This window comes from Pan paniscus, chromosome 13, assembly GCF_029289425.2.
Source record: "Pan paniscus chromosome 13, NHGRI_mPanPan1-v2.0_pri, whole genome shotgun sequence".
NCBI lineage: Eukaryota > Metazoa > Chordata > Mammalia > Primates > Hominidae > Pan > Pan paniscus.
This window is the reverse complement of record NC_073262.2, coordinates 91,724,991-91,748,008: the sequence shown is the minus strand read 5'-3', so window position 1 is coordinate 91,748,008 and position 23,018 is coordinate 91,724,991. Positions and strand designations below refer to the sequence as shown.

At 34.6% G+C, this 23,018-nt stretch overlaps 1 protein-coding gene across 4 annotated transcripts in view; it reads left to right on the top strand.

Annotated features, from left to right (window-relative positions):
• The window catches only part of COL5A2 (collagen type V alpha 2 chain), a 408,468-nt gene extending 385,741 nt beyond the window's left edge, over positions 1-22,727 (top strand). For all 4 annotated transcript variants that reach the window (XM_063595475.1, XM_063595474.1, XM_003825263.5 and 1 more), the window contains 19 exons: positions 1,001-1,054; positions 1,265-1,318; positions 1,736-1,789; positions 2,194-2,301; positions 2,410-2,463; positions 2,986-3,039; positions 3,730-3,891; positions 4,558-4,665; positions 5,780-5,887; positions 6,978-7,031; positions 9,335-9,442; positions 10,007-10,060; positions 11,978-12,085; positions 12,463-12,516; positions 13,543-13,650; positions 15,678-15,969; positions 18,441-18,628; positions 20,092-20,331; positions 21,027-22,727. In XM_063595475.1, the coding sequence (XP_063451545.1) occupies positions 1,001-1,054; positions 1,265-1,318; positions 1,736-1,789; positions 2,194-2,301; positions 2,410-2,463; positions 2,986-3,039; positions 3,730-3,891; positions 4,558-4,665; positions 5,780-5,887; positions 6,978-7,031; positions 9,335-9,442; positions 10,007-10,060; positions 11,978-12,085; positions 12,463-12,516; positions 13,543-13,650; positions 15,678-15,969; positions 18,441-18,628; positions 20,092-20,331; positions 21,027-21,173 (2,109 nt within the window). In that variant the 3' untranslated portion in view covers positions 21,174-22,727. The remainder of the gene's footprint in view (positions 1-1,000; positions 1,055-1,264; positions 1,319-1,735; positions 1,790-2,193; positions 2,302-2,409; positions 2,464-2,985; positions 3,040-3,729; positions 3,892-4,557; positions 4,666-5,779; positions 5,888-6,977; positions 7,032-9,334; positions 9,443-10,006; positions 10,061-11,977; positions 12,086-12,462; positions 12,517-13,542; positions 13,651-15,677; positions 15,970-18,440; positions 18,629-20,091; positions 20,332-21,026) is intronic.
• Positions 22,728-23,018: the final 291 nt, after the last annotated feature.

Below are 23,018 nucleotides of genomic sequence, written 5' to 3'. Positions count from 1 at the left end.
CTACTTTTCCTTTTCATCTCAAAAGAATGAAGAAAACTGGCTGGGCGCGATGGCTCACGCCTGTAATCCCAGCACTTTGGGAGGCTGAGGTGGGCGGATCATGAGGTCAGGAGATCAAGACCACCCTGGCTATGGTGAAACCCCGTCTCTACTAAAAATACAAAAAATTAGCCGGGTGTGGTGGTGACAGACGCTTGCAATCCCAGCTACTTGGGAGGCTGAGGTAGGAGAATGGCGCAAACCCGGGAGGCGGAGCTTTCAGTGAGCCGAGATGGCGCCACTGCACTCCAGCCTAGGCGACAGAGCGAGACTCCGTCTCAAAAAAAAAATGAAGAAAACTAAGCCAGGCATAGTGGCTTGTGCCTGTAGTCTCAGTTACTCTGGAGTCTGAGATGGGAGGATCACGTGATCCAGGGCAAGCGTTCAAAGATGCATGTGCTGTGATCACATCTGTGAATGGCTACTGCACTCCATTCTGGGCAACGTAGAGTGGAGACCCTGTGCCAAAAAACAAAAACAAAAACAAAAACACCTAAAATGCCTTAACACAATTTCAATTTTTAAAAGTAAAAAAGTGATATTTTGCTATTATAATTTAAGAATATGATATTATATGCAAAAGAAGGAAAGCCTCTTTTCAATTTGTGGTCAAATGTCCGAATAAATATTAGCAAAGCTAATTATGCTAAGAAATAGAAACATTTTTGTAGCTTAGCATTAATGTAGTGCTAATGCCTGAAAACAGTTTTATGTATGCATGAATTAAGTTGCATGAAAGAGATTAAAACACTGTGTGGAGAAAATATGGTGGAAATGGTATTAAACTAGACAGAAAACTCTTGAAAATATATAGATTATATCATTTATTATAGATAATGATTTGCAAAAGCAGCCAAATTATAACAAAATAGTCGTTTCTTTTTTGTTTGTTGATTTGCTTAAGCATGAAGATTTCTGTGCATTTTTTACCTCAATATGCCTATGTTCTGTTAATTGACAGGGTCTTCCAGGTCCTTTGGGCCCTCCAGGTCCGGCAGGTCCTACTGGAGAAAAGGTAAGTCACAAGTTGTTAATTTGTACACTCAAAATTATGAGTCCTGAATAGCTGGCTCTTTCATAAATCTTTTCATTTTATAACATATGGTATCTGAGCAAGATCATTTCAGAGTTCTTTTCCACTATCTCCTCCTACACAGTGACCAATGTCCTAAAATTATGTTTAGCTACTGTTTTGGACAGTAACCATCTAAAATCTGCTTTCTAGGGTGAACCTGGTCCTCGAGGTTTAGTTGGCCCTCCTGGCTCCCGGGGCAATCCTGTAAGTGACAGTATTTTGGTGTTCTTTAGTGTGAGATTGAGCAATAAAACAATTAATCATTTTGTTTTGATATTTATATAAAACAATGCTTATTGGTTTTAGGTTATGTATAACTTCCTGGTTTTTAGCTTTTGCTTTTCTAATTAAACTTAAAAATTATCTGCTATACAATCTATTAAGTGTAGTTAGGCAGCTTGTTTACTAACTAATTTGGAGGCTCCTTTGAGACTTCTGACCTTGGGAATTTTGTTCTATGACCTATATCTTTATATAATCCTTAAGGGCCTTCCTTAAGCAATATGTGTAATTTTTCTATATTTACATGTCTAACTATCAGATTTATATGATCATATTTTAAAATACTGTTCCTGTTTAGGATAATGTGTGAAAGCTACAGTAATCTTTGTCTCCTCCTAGGGTTCTCGAGGTGAAAATGGGCCAACTGGAGCTGTTGGTTTTGCCGGACCCCAGGTATAATTTTCAAATATCCCTAATTTACAAATAAACACTTATCTTGTTATAATAAGTTTAATGATCATTGTCATATGTTTTGAAGTCGTATTCTGGAAAATTTACAGTTTTCTAGACAATATTCTCATTTTCAATACTTTTTTTATAGACTGGCACAAAACTTGTTTGTGCTAGTTGAGCTTCTATAATTATTTGTTACAATAAAAATGCAGTGGGATAGCTTATTTTTTAGGCTGTTTTGAAAGATCTCATCAGAGTACTTTTTTTCCTTTAGTATGCTTTAATACTGATTATAAAGCACTGTTTCACAATATATGATTAATTGATACATTAGTAATAATTACTCTAAAGTAATTTGTCTATAAGTCTTATAATCAATTGCTTGTTTGTATAATTTTGTATAGGGTCCTGACGGACAGCCTGGAGTAAAAGGTGAACCTGGAGAGCCAGGACAGAAGGGAGATGCTGGTTCTCCTGGACCACAAGGGTTAGCAGGATCCCCTGGCCCTCATGTAAGTTAACAAGAAAAAGGCGTAACTTGAGTCAAGTGCCCCATGTTTGGAGTGTACATTCAGCCTCTTTTGCTTCACTGTAGTGCTCTTTTGTTTGTTTCTATTTAGGGTCCTAATGGTGTTCCTGGACTAAAAGGTGGTCGAGGAACCCAAGGTCCGCCTGTAAGTTTATTTGATGCTCTGCAAAGTATGCACAGCTAATTCTAGTTACCTAGTGCTTTCTGGTCATGTAAAAGATAATTTTCATCTGAGACTGAAATAACAAATTATTACCTGTATCAACTGTACTATAGTGCAAAGGGCACTTAACTCAGATGGAGATTTGGGTTAAAATCAAGTTTGTAATCTTGGAGACCCAGGTGCCTCCCCTGTAATGTAAGTAACATACTACCTATATAAAAGAGTAAATAAACAATGTGAAAGCACTTTATTTAATTTGATTATATAAAATATCAATGTGATTCTAGTACTACCTGCATGGAAAAAGGAAAACAGTGCCCTTCCTACCAGTTAATCTAGATTAATTCCCCAAAATATGGGATTCGTACGAAGAAAAAAAAATATTGCTTACAACATGAAAGGAAATCTAAAAGCTTCAGTCTTCCTGTGAAAAAAATCCCAGGAAAATACATGTAACTAATTTATATTACCTTAAAAATTGCTTATATGATATTCTGGTTCTAGGGTGCTACAGGATTTCCTGGTTCTGCAGGCAGAGTTGGACCTCCAGGCCCTGCTGTAAGTCAACTTAGTGAGTCAAGTCACTGATAATGAAATAATTACACACACACGTATACATTTGAGTTAAATTTATTATTTTATTTAATTTCTTAATGGTATGTTTTCTTATTTAACAACTCTTATTCCAATAATGCATGCTGGTATTTCAGCAAAGCAAATCATCCTTAATAATCTAGTATTTCTTGGAGGAGCTAATTTGCAAGTTCTTTTTAGCCCCAATGTTTTATTATTATTCCGTTTAAATACTGAATACTTACAGTATTATGTGCTAATAATCATTCTCTTCAGTTAAGATGCAACTATGAAACTTTCTTTAATAAATGTCATTCATTATAAGATCAAATCATAAGAATAAATAATTATCTCAGAATAAAGTATTATATATTCATCATTGGAGTGGAGCTTTAAATAAGTTTGAAAATTCAAGTTAGTTGCACCACTCTTTAAAAATTATTCAAAGGGAATTGACTGCAAATGATATTTAGTTTTCCCCCTGGGGAATGAATCTACAGCTGTGTTTTCTTTTGTTTTGTTTTGTTTAAATCCTATAGAATGACTGATTATCTAACAGGTAAAATGAACCTGCGAGGCTTGGACATCTGCCTCTGAGGCAGACAGCGTTATGTCAATCACTCTTACTTGCCTTCCATTTTGCCCTCCTTGGCGTGTCTTTCTTTGTTATACTAGGGAGCTCCAGGACCTGCGGGACCCCTAGGGGAACCCGGGAAGGAGGGACCTCCAGGTCTTCGTGGGGACCCTGGCTCTCATGGGCGTGTGGGAGATCGAGGACCAGCTGGCCCCCCTGGTGGCCCAGGAGACAAAGGGGACCCAGGAGAAGATGGGCAACCTGTAAGTTTGGCGTATCCGTTCCAGACCACCTTCAACTGAGATATTTACAAATAGAAACCCATAATGATCAGTGTCACAAAAATGCTTAAATATTATGCTGGGCACATTCCTAAAATTTTTAAAGTGCATTATGCCCTACAGATTTTAATTTACAAATCTATAAGGCTTTAGGAAAAACGTGTATATATATAGATTTTTAAAATAGCAGTAATAGATATGGTATCTAAACACTAAACCCAAAAAAATTATTTGTTAAATGTTCATTGTGTATGAATAACTCTAAAAATATATGTATATTATATTTTATATGCAAATGCCTTTAAATATTGTGTTTAGATAACTCTTTTTTCCTGATTGTTAAACTTTCTTTTTGTCTTTTTATAAAGAAGAAAAAATATTTCTCTGAAGTTACCTCTTTTATTGAGTCAGTATTCACATTAATCTTCAGTTTCTTTCCAACGGATGAGCTGTTTTCACCTTTAAATAATGTTAGAGGTTCTGTGCGGATTACAATTTATGACTACTCATATGCAGTATGATTTTGAGAAACAGAGAACTTCTTTTTCATACTGAAAAACCTGTAAAGCTGTACCCAACTTATTATAAATTCCTTGGGTACAGTTTTACCCTGGATAGTTTCTGATTTTAGTTTGTCCTCAACATTAGGGTCCAGATGGCCCCCCTGGTCCAGCTGGAACGACCGGGCAGAGAGGAATTGTTGGCATGCCTGGGCAACGTGGAGAGAGAGGCATGCCCGGCCTACCAGGCCCAGCGGTGAGTAGCTGCATCGGTCAATATTTTATCTCATATGTGCAATACAAATTGTTTAGAGAATTGATTTTATTTTTTTTGCTTGATGAATAGATTTAAACAGTATTGTAGGGACATTAATTTTTGAGTCTCTTAAAAATCTTTTGATCTTAAATGTCAAATTCTTAACTACCTTACAAAGTCTTTGAAAATATATATTTGTTTAACCCTGAGACTAGAAAAGTAGGCAAATAAGGATATGGATTTTTGGTGACCTTTAAATCCTTCTTCAAAGATTAAAAAGATCCCGGAGCTAGAGGAGGGGGATAATCTCCTGGTGAATAGGTAGTGTCTTTTTAAGTAAACATGCTTAACAAAAATACTATATTTTACAGTAAACCATCAAAGGGAAGACATAGTTGAGCTAAAGTAATATTTGAGGTGAATGTAGGGGGAATGCTGAAGAAGGATCTGAAGGTAATCTCCTGTTCCCTGGAGGGTGCTTTAGGATTTTATATTCCCTGGAGTATGGATAAAAGTTTGATTCAAAGTTAGCTTTGAAGAGACTAAATTTTATTGCTAAAAGATTACAGTGCTTGAAAAAAATTAATGATGTTTTCATATGGAATGTAGACAGAGAGATGTATGGGATCTTAGAACTGGGAGACATGTGGGTTGAAATATGAAACCAACAAAGTAGGAGCTAAGGGATGTCTTATTGTTATCAGACGTGAGCCAAGGATGTGAAAGTAAAATCTCTCAAGAGTGACATCAAAGTATCAGAATATAGAAATAAAATGAACAGACAAAGCAGAGCGGGAAAAAAGGATGAAAGTGATGCAAATTCCAGAAGGGCAGCCAGAATCACCTATGGTACACATGATTAGAACCCAAAATGCACACCTGTGCTGGTGGCAACAGATGGTTGGTTTTTGGTCCCTTAGATACATCAAGAGGAGTCTGATAGGAGGTGGGCAGGCCTCTAAGAAAGCATTATGATTACATGAGTGTTGTAAGATAATGCAAAATTATTATTATAGAAGGAGCCCAGAGGCACCATTTTGAAAACTTAGCCTTTATGGGAACTAGCGTTCTTCAATTTCTTCACAAGTGTTTGACATTTATACTTCTATTTCAGGGAACACCAGGAAAAGTAGGACCAACTGGTGCAACAGGAGATAAAGGTCCACCTGGACCTGTGGGGCCTCCAGGCTCCAATGGTCCTGTAGGGGAACCTGGACCAGAAGTGAGTACTACAGTGAAAATAACTCTTCTCTTGTTATCTGGTGTCATGGAAACAATTTTTTCATTTAGCAATTGATTTAGAATTTTATTGCATATTTGACCTTAAGAAAGTTTCTTAGTAATGTTATTTGATGTACTCTACTTCCCTAGAGAGTTGGCTAAGTGATGACATAAAGAAAAGGTAATAGGATCGGTGTCTTTGCACTGACCTTCATCTAGTCTGGAGCTAAGTATTTTAGTTCATTTAAGCTGTTGCCAAACTGTTTCGAGGGTGAAAGGACACATCCATTCATCTTTCCCCTTGTTATTATTTCATTTTGTAATGGCATATTTATCAAAATTGCCAAGTTTTTTGGTGATAGGATTAATATAGCTATTCCAGCTTGTGAAAAGGGCAAAGTTAGTAGAGATCATTTTACTTAAATATCACTATAAAGTAACATAATGGATATCATGTTCCTTTAGGCACTTTTGGGAGGAAATCAGTTTTTGATAGGCAATTCGAGAAGTTAAAGGTTGGAATATCCTCTGTTCAGGATTTTAAGGAGTGAATCATCAAACAGTTAATGTAACATTTTATTGAAAGAAAGAATCAATAGCCTTTGGAACAATTTTTGATCAAATAGTAAAGACATATTTATGAAAAAAATCACAATAAAATAGAAAAGGAAGACTATTTCTTAAAGTAGTTTAATATCATTGAAACAGTTATTTTATTTCAAAACTTTAAGGATATTATTTGAATAATCTTAAGAAGTAAATGTAAGAAAAACCTTTCATTGTTAATACAAGCAAAACATAAAGTGGCAAGAATGTAATTGTTATCTATTTCAAAATATTTGTGGGTTTTTTGTTTTTCAAAATAAGAAATATAAGTGAAGAATATGGATTAAGTAAGAATGTGTTAATTTTACAGTAATTCAAAATAATGAAAAAGAGGTAGAAACCGTTCTTCTGCTGACATTTGCATAAATGCTAACTTACAGTTTATAAAACACAGGTGTAAAACATGCTGTCATTTTTTGACAATTGGAATGAGGATTTTTTTCATTACTCAGTTAAGTAGTTTTTCAAACCATTATTCTTTATAGGGTCCAGCTGGCAATGATGGTACCCCAGGACGGGATGGTGCTGTTGGAGAACGTGTAAGAGCCATTTCACTTATTATAAAATCTAAAGTCATGCAAATCTGAAATCTTTTTAATTTACACTAAAAACTGTCATTTTTCCTGATAGTTCCAATACACTTCTGATTTTTCTGAATAACAACTGTTTCTGTAAAGCCATAATTTTTATATCTTGTAAATGAAATGATATTTGAATATGCAACAAATTAAGATGGTATTTTTTCAGAGCAGGAAGATAAAATTGATTCCATCTTTGGTTTAACATAAAGGCTTTGGATGAGGATATATATGAAGTGTTCTAAATTTTAAACTCATTAACAAAAGCATGAAAGCCAAAATAGTGCTGTGTAATGTCTAAATTTTTCCATTCACCATCTAAAGTGAATGCCGTATGAGAATATAAGCCATGTGGCTTTTTAAACACTGTATATTCCATGATGTGTTTTAAATTAGAATGTGCTGAACTGAACATGTCCCCAACTTTCTCTGAAGCCCCAGTCCCTTCTGGCAGTTGCACAGTCATCTCATGCTGCTGAGATGAGCCACTAAAGGCAAAATCACTCCCCACTCCAAAGTCTGTTATGATGTAATTAAAGCTCATCATGTAGCAGAATGGGCTTTGGAGCCAGTCAGACTTGATTTGGAATATTGTTTCCCTAAGTAATTAGCTGTGTAATCTTAAGCAGATTTTCTGAACCTCCATTTTCAAATTCTTTAAATATAATTAATACATATGCCATTGGGCATTTGTATATTAAATGACATGTTTAAACACTCCACTACAGGATAGACACTCAACCTCATATTGAAAAAAAAGGGGAAGAAAGGATTTGGAGGAAGCTTGGGCTAAGGCCCGCTCATCTACTATAATCCACAGACTGCAAATTCTCTTGGCATCTTGGGCTTTTTCCTTTGTCAATATATACTATATAGTGCAACCATCTTCAAAGGTTTTGCTGAAGTAATTATGAAAATCGGTAAATCTCTCTACTTATTTTAAGTTGCCATCGCCCTTTTAAAATCACAAGTTTAAATAGTTGCAAAGGAGGTGATTCCTGGTAAATTCTAAATGTACAAGTGCTTTAAGTTTTTTTTTTTTTTTTTTTTTGAGACAGAGTCTTGCTCTGTTGCCAGGCTGGAGTGCAGTGACACGATCTCGTCTCACTGCAACCTCTACCTCCTGGGTTCAAGTGATTCTCCTGCCTCAGCCTCCCCAGTAGCTGGGACTGCAGGCATGTGCCACCACACCCAGCTAATTTTTGTATTTTTAATAGAGACTGGGTTTCACCACGTTGGCCAGGATGGTCTCGATCTCTTGACCTCATGATCCGGCCGCCTTGGCCTCCCAAAGTGCTGGGATTACAGCCCATTTTGTGAGCCACTGTGCCCGGGCAAGTTTTTTTATTTATTTTTTTCAAAACCTTGAAGTTGCCAATTCAGCTTATTCAATGTATTATGTGTCTGTTCTATAACCTAATTGCCAAAGTTTATCTAGGTTGATAAATTTATCAGTCAAATAAGACAATTTTTTGTCAGAAAATACAGTCTGACTCAATTTTTCAAGTCAAATATTTATGTTTAGACATGTTCATATAACGCTTATCTCACCTCTGACTTCTTAAGGAGACAAGTAATATTTGGAGCCTTGTCATAATTGTGTCATCTGGATAAAATAAAAAGGAGCCTCTTTATTTTCCAAATCCTTCGTAGCTTTATACTCAAGTAAACTATGCATTCTGGAAAAGTCCCTTAGTTCAGTGCCTAGAGGTATTTATTCCTTGGGACATTGCATCATAATAAGATTGCAGATGGTATGATTTCTGCTTTTCTTTTACAAAACGAGAGAAGGTGGATTATTTAGGGGAAGTAAGGAAGGATAATCAAAATTTAGTTTTCTGAAAGAATACATAAGGAGAGGAAAATCTAGAAGGTGGTTTCCTTAAAATTTTCTTTGTTTTCACAGTCTTTGGAAAGTCTTTGTGTATTCCAAGTATACCAATATTCCAGCTTAAAGATTGGTGCTCTAGAAAACATGTTAAATTCTGGAGGTGATCACTCCTATACTCCAATGATCTTGACGTGCAAGCAATAGGGAGTAGGTGAGGGAAAGGATGAGACTTGAAATTAGGAAGAAATAACTTTATTCTTTTCAATTTGATTTATTAATTAATAAATATAAGTAAAATAGTTAAAATAATAAGTAAAAATAAGTTTTAAAGGGTATTTTTTTCCCATTAATACTATAAGAATAACATGAACATATGGAATATTGTTGTTTTAGAATAAATGTTAAAAAATAATATCATGGTTATTCTTGTCAGGGTGATCGTGGAGACCCTGGGCCTGCAGGTCTGCCAGGCTCTCAGGGTGCCCCTGGAACTCCTGGCCCTGTGGGTGCTCCAGGAGATGCAGGACAAAGAGGAGATCCGGTAAGGAGGGAGTCAATTTCACACTGACAGTTTTGCACACCCATATGCTATGTTATAAGCTGCATATAGGCACACACACATAGTCATACATGTGCACTTCGTTAAGGACTCTAAATAATGAATGGTAAACAGCTAATTATGAACTACTATATGTTTCTTAGTCTGAAAGGCAAAATTTCATTTCTAAGAGGGAATAGAAGATACTGATGCTTTGACTTCCATCATCTGAAAATGCTGTAGTTTGAGAATGTAATAAGTATGCATCATGTTAAATGTCAATGAATAATGTCTTACTGTATTCAACTAAGGTGATACTTATTCAATGAAGTCAATGAATAAAATTGACCGTAAAAGTGTCATTGAAGTTATAGTGACCACAGTCTTATCTACACATGGACATTTGCCTGATTTCAATTAATTAATCATAAGAGTATGCACATACACACACACACACACACATATATATATGCATCCAACTATAAACGTATTGTTGACATCCTGTATCTATGTAATATGTGAATATCTTTTTTATATGCCAATTTTTTTGTTGTAAATTTCTTTTAGGGTTCTCGGGGTCCTATAGGACCACCTGGTCGAGCTGGGAAACGTGGATTACCTGTAAGTTCTCTTTTTTTGTTTTTTAAAAAATGTTTTCTTATATAAAATATACTCCCAAAGAAGTATAATTTAAGATTCATAACTGAAAAATATGAAATTCCTCAAGCTTGAACAAAAATATTAATTAAAAATTATAAGTTTACTCTTATTTTTTAAAGTAATACGAGTTTATTTTTATAATTTTAACACAATTCTTCTGAATTTAACCATGAATTATATCAATAATCATGGAGGTTTTTAAAGTCACAGGTTTCTCCTAAAATAATAGGAATTATAGTGCATTTCTCTCTGAGCTATTCTAAAAACTACATAGGAAAATGGATTTGAAAGCTCTCTGTAAACTTGAAAAGCACTATTCAAATATTATGTTTCATTTTCAACTAGATTTTTCTTTCTATGTTCTGATCTTTGTGCTATTTGCAATCAGTGACTTTCAGGTTAACATTATTATATAGATGTCTTACCATGAATGAATCATCTCACCCAATCTAATAGGTCATATGCTTTTCATGCCCATCAGGTAAATCAATGTCTGTTCTCAAAAAGAACAATTATACTTTGAAAATCATGGCCATATTATTAAATAATTCTCCTCTTTAATTTGAGCTTGACTGGCAAATATTTTATAGTTGCATAGCATGTCAAGTGAACAGTGTTTTGAGCAGTTATAGAAACATTGTAATTTTGTTTTCTATGAATAAATACATTGTAGTTAATAATTCAAATAGGTGCCTTCTGATTTAGTTTATTTTTAATTATGAAACTTTGGGTCATCCCCCAAATAAAAGAACCTTTCGAACATTATGAAAAACTTCAGGCTGATTTTGATAGTATTTAAATTTATATTGTTATATAAAATATGCAGAAGCTACTGAAATCATCTTATTTTTATTATAAATGGGTTCCTATACTGTATGATAATTAGGAAATATAAATTCAAAATCAAAACAATAAGGGAAAAATTAACCTGAGAGCCAATTGATTTGATGACTGCAGTCATCTTCCAAAGTCAGATAAATAGGGATTCAGTTATCTTTTGGGAAAACACTAAAAGCAACAGAATCCAGTTCTATAGTAGATGACTCTATGCCACTTGTCAGTTTACTGTGAACCACTCGTTCCCTGGAGCTGTTTTTAATTTCCCAGGACTTAAAACAAAACAAAACCAACACCACCACCAACAATAACAAAACATCTGAGATTGATCAGATAATTTTCACCTCTTCTCTGGGTATAGCTTCTATCTCAAAATAAGATCCCTAACTACGGCTTTCTTTGTAGCCGTAGATCAAGCTCAGCATCAAGATCACTGGATTTGGTTACAGATATTGCAGATATGGGATAACTTAGAGTTGCTTTGTTCTTTAGAGGAAAGTGGCTTAAAGATGATATTTCTGTTTAATTTGTTCAAGCAAGTTTTTGCCAATTTCTTAATATAGTCGCAGCTGTCATATCCAGCTAGTTTATTTGCATATGTAAATTTAAAATCATTTCATTGTTACACACGGCAAGTATGAAATGTTTTAATTTAAAAGAATCTATATATGGTAGCAATATTTTTATATAATAATATCAACTAAATATGTGAAGCATAATCTTTAAAAAACATTTCAGATAGGCTAGATCAAACAAAAATATCTAATTTTAGTATGAATGTAAGATAAACATTTAAAAAATAAATCTTCAGAAAAGTATTGTTATTATATCTTTTTTCAGTGATCACCTACCATTCTTTGGGAAAAAAAACAGAAATTTCTAGGTCTAATACTATTTTTAGATAAGTAAATATATTAATCCATATAAAATACCAAGTTCAAAATTGTAGTAAATACAATTATAAAAAGTAAAATTTTAGTAAATTTTAGTCTCAACAATAATATGTAGCAAGTAATTTTCATGCCATATCTCTATTTCTAGGGACCCCAAGGACCTCGTGGTGACAAAGGTGATCATGGAGACCGAGGCGACAGAGGTCAGAAGGGCCACAGAGGCTTTACTGGTCTTCAGGGTCTTCCTGGCCCTCCTGTAAGTTATTCCTTTAAGTATTATTCTGCCCTGTAGTTGAAAATACACGGGTATCTTGACATGAACATTTATCTGTCTGTAAAATAGGTGGATATGTTTGTATCTTATTTTCAGTTCAAAGAATATCTTGATGAATAACAAGTGATAATTGCCAATAATAAGCTATAATTTTGTAGGGAGGAAATAAATCAAAAGCTATATGCACTGTTACTCCTACAGGTGTCTTTAACATTGGTCAACTCATGTAGGCATTGCAGAGATTGGTGACTTTATCAAAGTAGTTCATGCTGCTAAAGTCAATGATAGCACATTTTTGAGAATGGCACAATGCAGGATCCAAATATTTTGGCAACATTTTTTATTGTATTCCTACTTAGGGTCCAAATGGTGAACAAGGAAGTGCTGGAATCCCTGGACCATTTGGCCCAAGAGTAAGTAACAAAAAGTAGTAAGTTGCAGGTGTAAATAATAATGCCTTTGTTGATGTACTGCTAATGCTTGAGTATCATTTTCCTGGTATTGAAGCTGGAGTTGGCTCATCTTCTCTGAGGTTGGCAACACACATATGACACAAGCTATTTAGCAATTAATTTTAAGTAGAAATGTCTTGAAATATGATATATTACCTCATGGGCCCGCAATAAAATTTATTACCTAGGGTTTGGATATATTCCTCTGTTAGTTCATTTTGTTACATTGTGTTAATTTAAGTTTCTATTCAACTTTCACTTTTTGAGATGATATAATAGCATTTACTATGAAGTGGAGACAGATTTTGAAGCTGAATATATTTTGTCTTTTAAGTAATAGTGATAGTTCCTCAGAAGTAGTTTACATAAAGCTAATTTGGAAGTAAATAATAAAATGAAGCCAATATTTGAAGCTTTTAGAAATTCTCCATTAGTATTAATGTTGCTTGTAATAAGTCATTGATGGCATAAGACAATTGGTGGACATAATTATTTAGGAAAATAGAAAATATTTTGTAGAAAAAATTAGAAAAAATAATTTAAAGAATCTTGGTATATCTGAATACAGTGTAAACAAATCATACATAAAATTGAGAATAATAGTACATGGTGGTATTCTGAGGCATAAGCACAGAAATTTCACTTAAACACTCCAACTTCTGTCATTTTCTTATTTCAAGTTAATTGAATTTCTAAGTTTACAATATGTGAGGTTTAATGAAAGTTACTACCAATAAAAGTAGGTGATTAGTCCATTAAAGATGTAAACTCATATTTGTCTTTTACCATGCATGGATGATGGAAAATTCTTATGTGATGAAATCCTAAATGTTACAAAGTACCAGAAGTTCATTTATTAATCAGTAAGAAAATGAATCTTAGAAATCACTGTAACAGCTCCATATGTAAAATAGTTCTTTGATTAGAGAAAGGCATTGTAAAATTTTTCCTTCATAGAATCTAAACTACAGTCTTTGTTTCTTGCAGGGTCCTCCAGGCCCAGTTGGTCCTTCAGGTAAAGAAGGAAACCCTGGGCCACTTGGGCCAATTGGACCTCCAGGTGTACGAGGCAGTATAGGAGAAGCAGGACCTGAGGTAAAGTCACAAAGGTTTACATGCAAGAAATGCTATTTATTCAATAGCTCAGATTCCGTCCAAGAAATGTCTGTGCAGCCCGATTGACAAGAGACTTAAGGGACCCTGAAAACAAACCTAGAAGTCACACAAGAGTATAAGTAACTATTTCAAGTATTTTAATACAGATAAGTTAGAGCACATAAAATCAGAGTCCAACCTACCCAGACATTAACATAATATGATACTAACAAGAGCAAAGAACAAGTTATAATTGTATTTATAATTAAAGTTATGAAAATGTTGATTTGCTCTCAAGGGCAATATTTTAAATGTCTGTGAGGTATAGTTATTACTTCATGAAAACTCCATAGAAATGCTGGACAATGAAGAGTATGAAATTGAAGTTTTTCTCCATTGAAAACATTCAGGGAGGACTTTGATTAAAACTTTTGTAAAAAGTTTCAGTAGTGTTGACTTGAGGATGATACAAAGCTGTATACTATGTTAGTTAGATCCTTGCTTCTCAGGTCTGGGAAACATCTTCATACATCTTCCATGCACAGGTGTACTCATGTGCGTGTTTGTATATGAGCTTATGCTTCTCTCTCTGGTGTTTATTCCTCATTGGTCTTCTTTACCTTCTCTTCCTTACTTTTCCTTTGCCCTTCATAGCAATACTGTTAAGCCAGATATTTACTTCTTATGTGGATCAAATAGTCTTATATTTCCTATGGACAAGAGATATGTTTTCTACTCATTTATTTCTCTAATTGTGAATAGGAAACAGCTAGAAAATTGGAATACCTTCAGCTTATGTGGCTGTTGATTGACTTTACTTTGTGATTCAGTGGGCCTTGATATATTAGAAAAAAGTCTTTTCTTTTCTCTTAAAATTAGTGTAAAGGAATGCATGAACTCAGTATATGACCTTAGAGACAGAAAGAAAAAAAAATTATGTAACAGCCCTTTTAGAGTGAGGAAACATTGGCACTGAAGGTAAAAGCAACTTGTCTGGAGCCATATAACAAGTGGCAGAGCCAATAGTAGAACTCCAGCCTTCTGGAGAATTCTTGCTCCCAGATCTTGCTCTCTACATGAGATGTGGACTATGTGTCTCTTCAGGTTGTCACCTGGTTCTTTCAAGTTGCTGAGTTCTTCCTTGGGGAAGTGCAGAAGGGAATTAATAGAGAGGATCCATTTCGTAGTCTCTGCCACTTTTTGTGCTTATCTCCCTCTCATTTCAGTGTGTCTTATTTGGCAAAAAAAAAAAAAAAAAAAAGGCAGGAGGGCTCCTTATTTATGTCAATTCAAAGGCTAAGGCTAGGAATACTGGGCACCTTGGCACACACCTGTAATTCTAGCTATTCAGGAGGTGAAGGTGGGAGGATTGCTTGAGCCCAGCAGTTTGAATCCAACTTGGGCAACATAGTAGCAAGACCCTGTCTCTAAAAACCAATACTATTTCTTCAATTTTTCTTAGGACAGAGAATTTTTATCTGTACAGGAATTAATGCACATAAAAGGACTTCCTGTGTTTCTCTCCCTCTCATTTAGGAGTACGATTCTCTTGTGGGTGTTTCCTGTGGGTATTTTCTTGTTACTGACATGTAATCTTATAGAACCAGCAGCCACTATTCCCCTGCATGCTTTGTTCAGCTTCGTCCAAAAATAATTTTAAAACATTTTGGTTGTACCTTGACGAAAATAGTTTGCAAATGAACACACATATCTGCATGCTATTAACATAAAATATGTTGTATCTTCAAGGTAAACACCTGAGCAAATATTTTGTGCTTTGATCTTTATTTATCTTGGATGCTGACTTGAAGATATGTTTCCTGAAAAATGATTGAGCATCATTTCTCATCCTTGAATGTTACAGCCTGTTAGACCACCCCCATCTAGTTACAAAAGGGCACGAGTCATAGATCTCCCTTTACTGTCAAATTGGAGTGTCTCATTGGAACTCCCTATGAACCAAGTTCTACCAGTTAAGTAAAACAAAAACAATGTGTTAAATGTCTTTCCAATCTCTTTTTAATTAGGGCCCTCCTGGTGAGCCTGGCCCACCTGGCCCTCCGGGTCCCCCTGGCCACCTTACAGCTGCTCTTGGGGATATCATGGGGCACTACGATGAAAGCATGCCAGATCCACTTCCTGAGTTTACTGAAGATCAGGCGGCTCCTGATGACAAAAACAAAACGGACCCAGGGGTTCATGCTACCCTGAAGTCACTCAGTAGTCAGATTGAAACCATGCGCAGCCCCGATGGCTCGAAAAAGCACCCAGCCCGCACGTGTGATGACCTAAAGCTTTGCCATTCCGCAAAGCAGAGTGGTGAGTAGACAGCAGCCCATTTGAGCAAAACCCGTTGTTTCTGATTGTTTATTCTCAACTGCATTCCAAAATATGTTACTGACTTTCTACTTAGTGATAGATTTGAGATAAAAATAGTAAACATATCATGGAGCTTATAATTTAATGGTGGAAACAGTCAATTTTGTGAAAACATGAAAAAAATGCTCAGCATCACTAATTATTAGAGAAATGAAAATCAAAGCCATAGTGAGATACCATCTCACACGAGTCAGTATGGCTGTCATTAAAAAGTCACAAAACAGGCCAGGTGCGGTGTCTCACGCCTGTAATCCCAGCACTTTGGGAGGCCGAGGTGGGCGAATCATGAGGTCAGGAGATCAAGACCATCCTGGCTAACATGGTGAAACCCCGTCTCTACTAAAAATACAGAAAATTAGTCAGGCGTGGTGGCGGGTGCCTGTAGTTCCAGCTACTCGGGAGGCTGAGGCAGGAGAGTGGCATGAACCCAGGAGCCGGAGCTTGCAGTGAGTCGAGATCGTGCCACTGCCTGGGCGACAGAGCGAGACTGTGTCTCAAACAAATAAAAAAGTCACAAAACAACAGATACTGACAAGGCTTTGGAGAAAAGGGAATGCTTATACACTTATTGGTGGGAATGTAAATTAGTTCAGCCACTGTGGAAAGCAGCTGGAGATTTCTCAAAGAACTTAAAGCAGAGCTACCATTTGACCCAGCAATCCTGTGATTTGGTATATGCCAAAGGAAAATAAATCGTTCTACCAAAAAGACCCATGAATTCATGTATTCATCACTGTGCTACTCACAGTAGCAAAGACATGAAATTGACCCGGATGCCCATCAATGGTAGATTGGATAAAGAAAATGTGGTACATATATATGATGGAACATTATGTGGCCATAAAAAAGAATGAAATCATGTCCTTTGCAGCAACATGGATGCAGCGGGAAACCATAATCCTAAGCAAATTAATACAGGAACAGAAAACCAAATATCATATGTTCTCACTTATAAGTAAGAGCTAATGAGCACACATGGACATAAATATGAAACCATAAACACTGCAGGCTACTACAGGGGGGAGGGTGTGGATGGGAGCAAGGGTTGAGAAATTACCTATTGGATACTATGCTCACTACCTGGGTGACAGGATCTGTACCCCAAACCTCAGCATCATACAATATCCCCATGTAACAAATCTGCACAGATACCCCTTGTATCTAAAATAAATGTTAACTTTTAAAAAAATGTACTTTAATAGATGATATATCCTATTAATAATCCAGTTTCATGATGGTAGTTCCATTTTCATCCAGAAATCTTAAAATATTGATATTTTTGTGGAATAAAAGCATTTCGTGGAAATGTGGAAAATGCTTGCTTAAGTATTGTTCAAAATATTTATTTACTTGCATGACCTATAAGTGTCTTAATGTTAACATATTGCTGGATCATCAAGCATATATTTCCCACATTTAAATATGTAATTCCTTTCATGTAGTTTAATGTTCTATGAGTCATACTTTTGGAATCTCTGCTGGCAGGATTATATTATTATGAGGTTCCAAGACATTTTGGAATCAAATAGTTGTTCTGCCCTAGTTGCATGTACCAGGCTTAAAGTTTACCTTATTCTGTCATTTTAATTAATCCAATATGACCTAGAGAAGAGGGATCCTAAGTCACAGGAGACCAATGAGCTACAAAGAGCCTAAGAATTTAAGTTAACTTTGAAATGACATTGACAGGAATAGTTAAAATTATTATCATTGAAGAAAGGGCAATTTTATTAACTCTATACATTACATCCCGACACTTTCATTTAAAATGCAATTCTCACATACTATTTATATAATATACACACAAATATATGTATACACACACCCATGTATGCAAATGCATATTAAATTGTGTATTTGACTGTATGCCTACCACCAGACACTGCCTTGGTATTTCCTATTTTAAGAATCTCTTATATATGAGAAGAGTAATTTTAAAAAGATCTAATGAAATGATTCATAGCATTCTAATTGTAATTCAACTTATTTATTCACTTTACTCATAGTTTTGATGTTACATTATTTTATTACATTATTTACATTATTTTGTTACACTCATTCTAATTTGCTTTAAAATATTGGAAACACATCTATTTTGGTAAAGCCACTTACTATAGATTTTCTCTTTTCGGTATTGTTTTCTCATCTATAAAATGGGGGTAATGATATTTCCTTCATATGGATGTTTTGAGCCTTAAGTACATGGTTTGGCAAAGTGCCTTACAATAGCGACTAGAATGTAGAAAGGCCCCCAATGCATACCGGTTACTTTTTTCGTAAGGGGCACTCTCACTTAAAAGAATCCTTAATCAGTAAGTGTATATTTTCAAACCCTCTGTTAATTCTTTTGGAGACTTATAGTCATGATTGAGATTGTCTTTATTTAGTAAAATTTCTATTTTGAAAAATAGGTGAATACTGGATTGATCCTAACCAAGGATCTGTTGAAGATGCAATCAAAGTTTACTGCAACATGGAAACAGGAGAAACATGTATTTCAGCAAACCCATCCAGTGTACCACGTAAAACCTGGTGGGCCAGTAAATCTCCTGACAATAAACCTGTTTGGTATGGTCTTGATATGAACAGAGGGTCTCAGGTAATTTAATATGTTTACTTAAAATTGTATTCTTTACTTTTTACTACTTATTACATATTTTTGATTTATTTAGGACTTTGCTATTTTTTTAAACCAGGCTTATTTTACCATGTTTATTTCGAAGTGATATAGTCTCATTAGTTACAATTGTAATACCATTGCATAAACAAGGTTTTGCTATGAGTGAAGTTAACATAAATTTTGAATTAAAAATTTTCTCATTGATGAAATATAGAAAAGTAATTATTTTTACCGTAAGTTCCTCTAATGTATGTGACATGGACTATGGAGTGTACCAGAAGTGATAAACTATAGTGCCATAGTTGATAAACAGTTATTTCTGTATATTCAGCTTCAGCAGACCTGGTTACCTCACGGGGATCTTGTACTGACTTTGGGGCCTTATAAAGTCTCTGAACTTTTTGGAGACTCAGTTTTGCCAGTTTAAAGTAAGGGTGATAATATGTATTCCATAGTTTCCATGTGGATATAAAATTCTTAGTTTAGGGTCTCTTGTACTATGGGATAGATGGTAAATTAATATTAGATAACTACTATAATAATGTCTAAATAATTGAATCATTTTGTAAAATTTTTAATATTATTTAACTTAAGGCATTTTTGTAATGTTATGAAGTCAATTGATATTTTTCTGAGTCCCAGTCTACCCTGTTTCTATCATGGTCTGGTGTTCAGACAACTGTCTGGCCTTTCCACTGCCTGTTGCAATGTGAATATTTCATTCTGCATCTCTTTATGGCAGCCTAATTGAAATTTTCTTCTCACTTCTGCTTCTGACCTTTTCCTAGAAATCACATTCAGAATAAACATTATGAGAACATTATGGGTGTATACAAGATAAGCTAGTATCTGTCATTATTTAATGAGCACAAAATTTTAAATTTTAAATATAAATAGTTGAAATATAATTTAGCTAATATAATATGTAAAATAAAACCCCCAAATGGGAGTGCTGAAACCAAAGCTAAAGTAGAAGGTGAGTAGGAAAGAGTCTCTAGAAAAATTTTTTTGATTATTTATTTTTGTTAGCACATGGAAAACTTTTAATATGTATTTCCTACAATTGTGTAATAGTTGGGGTCAAAAGATTTTATACTACTAGTTAATTCTAATTTTTATTATAATTAGCAATAAAAATGAGTTATTTTTGATACATGAGTGAAGCAGATTTAAAAATACTTATGCTTGTTCTCGTGAATTATTGTTATTATTGGTTTCATTACCCTTTGGGTTAATAAGGACAGAGGTTCTTTTGAGTATTCATAGACATTTTAAGATATGTTTAGATGTACAGCTAGAATAGCTTACTTTATGACAAGAATTAAAGTAATACTCTTCAAAATTGATTTATCTGAAATCAATTTATATATTTATCTATACATGTGTAAGGCATTATGAAACCCTTCAGTCTTGTGTATGACAAAGACTCTTTGTTTTTCTAGTTCGCTTATGGAGACCACCAATCACCTAATACAGCCATTACTCAGATGACTTTTTTGCGCCTTTTATCAAAAGAAGCCTCCCAGAACATCACTTACATCTGTAAAAACAGTGTAGGATACATGGACGATCAAGCTAAGAACCTCAAAAAAGCTGTGGTTCTCAAAGGGGCAAATGACTTAGATATCAAAGCAGAGGGAAATATTAGATTCCGGTATATCGTTCTTCAAGACACTTGCTCTGTAAGTACTTTTTGATCTACATTGATCTGGTTGAGGAAAAAAAATTATTTTTGTTAAAAATACTATTACGGCACTAGAACTGGGGGCAATTTTACCTTGTGTATGAGCATAATAGCAGTTTGTTTATAGTCATTCCTTAGGGTAAATGTGTGTGTGTTAGCACATGAAGCATGATAGAGGTTTGAATCCATATAGTAAAGAAAGAACTGGATCCCTAAGATCTGATCCAGTTCTTCTGCAGACTTTCTTTGGTTCTTTTCCAAGTTATTTAACTTACTGAATCTCAGTCCCATGCTTAAAATTCCTTATTTCTAAAATGCGTAATTAATCCAAGATACTTTATTTTTTCCACCAATTTGTAAGTCTCCCCGCTTGCATATTGAGATATAAAACGAAAATAATACTAAATGGTGAATTATAGTTTCATTTGTGAAAAACAAAAAAGCTTTCATAATTTATGTTGCTAGTGACCATTTGGGAAGCTGCAGAAGAACAAAGGAAATTTACTTAAAGCATGAAAGAAATTCTGTTACATAAGTACACTAATATTTCACTTTATGTTTTCATTCCTTTTTTTTAAGTAGTACTCTAAAAATCATTGCCTTTACATTATAAAAGTGTCTGGGAAGGTTGCTGTCTAACATACTTGGAAAAAATTGTATGTACATTTAACCCATTGCATCATTTAATTTCAGAAGCGGAATGGAAATGTGGGCAAGACTGTCTTTGAATATAGAACACAGAATGTGGCACGCTTGCCCATCATAGATCTTGCTCCTGTGGATGTTGGCGGCACAGACCAGGAATTCGGCGTTGAAATTGGGCCAGTTTGTTTTGTGTAAAGTAAGCCAAGACACATCGACAATGAGCACCACCATCAATGACCACCGCCATTCACAAGAACTTTGACTGTTTGAAGTTGATCCTGAGACTCTTGAAGTAATGGCTGATCCTGCATCAGCATTGTATATATGGTCTTAAGTGCCTGGCCTCCTTATCCTTCAGAATATTTATTTTACTTACAATCCTCAAGTTTTAATTGATTTTAAATATTTTTCAATACAACAGTTTAGGTTTAAGATGACCAATGACAATGACCACCTTTGCAGAAAGTAAACTGATTGAATAAATAAATCTCCGTTTTCTTCAATTTATTTCAGTGTAATGAAAAAGTTGCTTAGTATTTATGAGGAAATTCTTCTTCCTGGCAGGTAGCTTAAAGAGTGGGGTATATAGAGCCACAACACATGTTTATTTTGCTTGGCTGCAGTTGAAAAATAGAAATTAGTGCCCTTTTGTGACCTCTCATTCCAAGATTGTCAATTAAAAATGAGTTTAAAATGTTTAACTTGTGATTGAGACCTACATGCATGTCTTGATATTGTGTAACTATAATAGAGACTCTTTAAGGAGAATCTTAAAAAAAAAAACGTTTCTCACTGTCTTAAATAGAATTTTTAAATAGTATATATTCAGTGGCATTTTGGAGAACAAAGTGAATTTACTTCGACTTCTTAAATTTTTGTAAAAGACTATAAGTTTAGACATCTTTCTCATTCAAATTTAAAGATATCTTTCTCCTCTTGATCAATCTATCAATATTGATAGAAGTCACACTAGTATATACCATTTAATACATTTACACTTTCTTATTTAAGAAGATATTGAATGCAAAATAATTGACATATAGAACTTTACAAACATATGTCCAAGGACTCTAAATTGAGACTCTTCCACATGTACAATCTCATCATCCTGAAGCCTATAATGAAGAAAAAGATCTAGAAACTGAGTTGTGGAGCTGACTCTAATCAAATGTGATGATTGGAATTAGACCATTTGGCCTTTGAACTTTCATAGGAAAAATGACCCAACATTTCTTAGCATGAGCTACCTCATCTCTAGAAGCTGGGATGGACTTACTATTCTTGTTTATATTTTAGATACTGAAAGGTGCTATGCTTCTGTTATTATTCCAAGACTGGAGATAGGCAGGGCTAAAAAGGTATTATTATTTTTCCTTTAATGATGGTGCTAAAATTCTTCCTATAAAATTCCTTAAAAATAAAGATGGTTTAATCACTACCATTGTGAAAACATAACTGTTAGACTTCCCGTTTCTGAAAGAAAGAGCATCGTTCCAATGCTTGTTCACTGTTCCTCTGTCATACTGTATCTGGAATACTTTGTAATACTTGCATGCTTCTTAGACCAGAACATGTAGGTCCCCTTGTGTCTCAAGACTTTTTTTTTCTTAATTGCATTTGTTGGCTCTATTTTAATTTTTTTCTTTTAAAATAAACAGCTGGGACCATCCCAAAAGACAAGCCATGCATACAACTTTGGTTATGTATCTCTGCAAAGCATCAAATTAAATGCACGCTTTTGTCATGTCAGTGGTTTTTGTTTTGTGAAATTCCTTTGACCATATTAGATCTATTTCATTTCCAATAGTGAAAAGGAGATGTGGTGGTATACTTTGTTTGCCATTTGTTTAAAAGATACAACAGATACCTTCTATCATGTATGTACTGGCTTATAAATGAAAATCTATCTACAACATTACCCACAAAGGCAACATGACACCAATTATCACTGCCTCTGCCCTTAAAAATGTCAGAGTAGTATTATTGATAAAAAGGGCAAGCAATAGATTTTTCATGACTGAATAAACTGTAATAATAAAA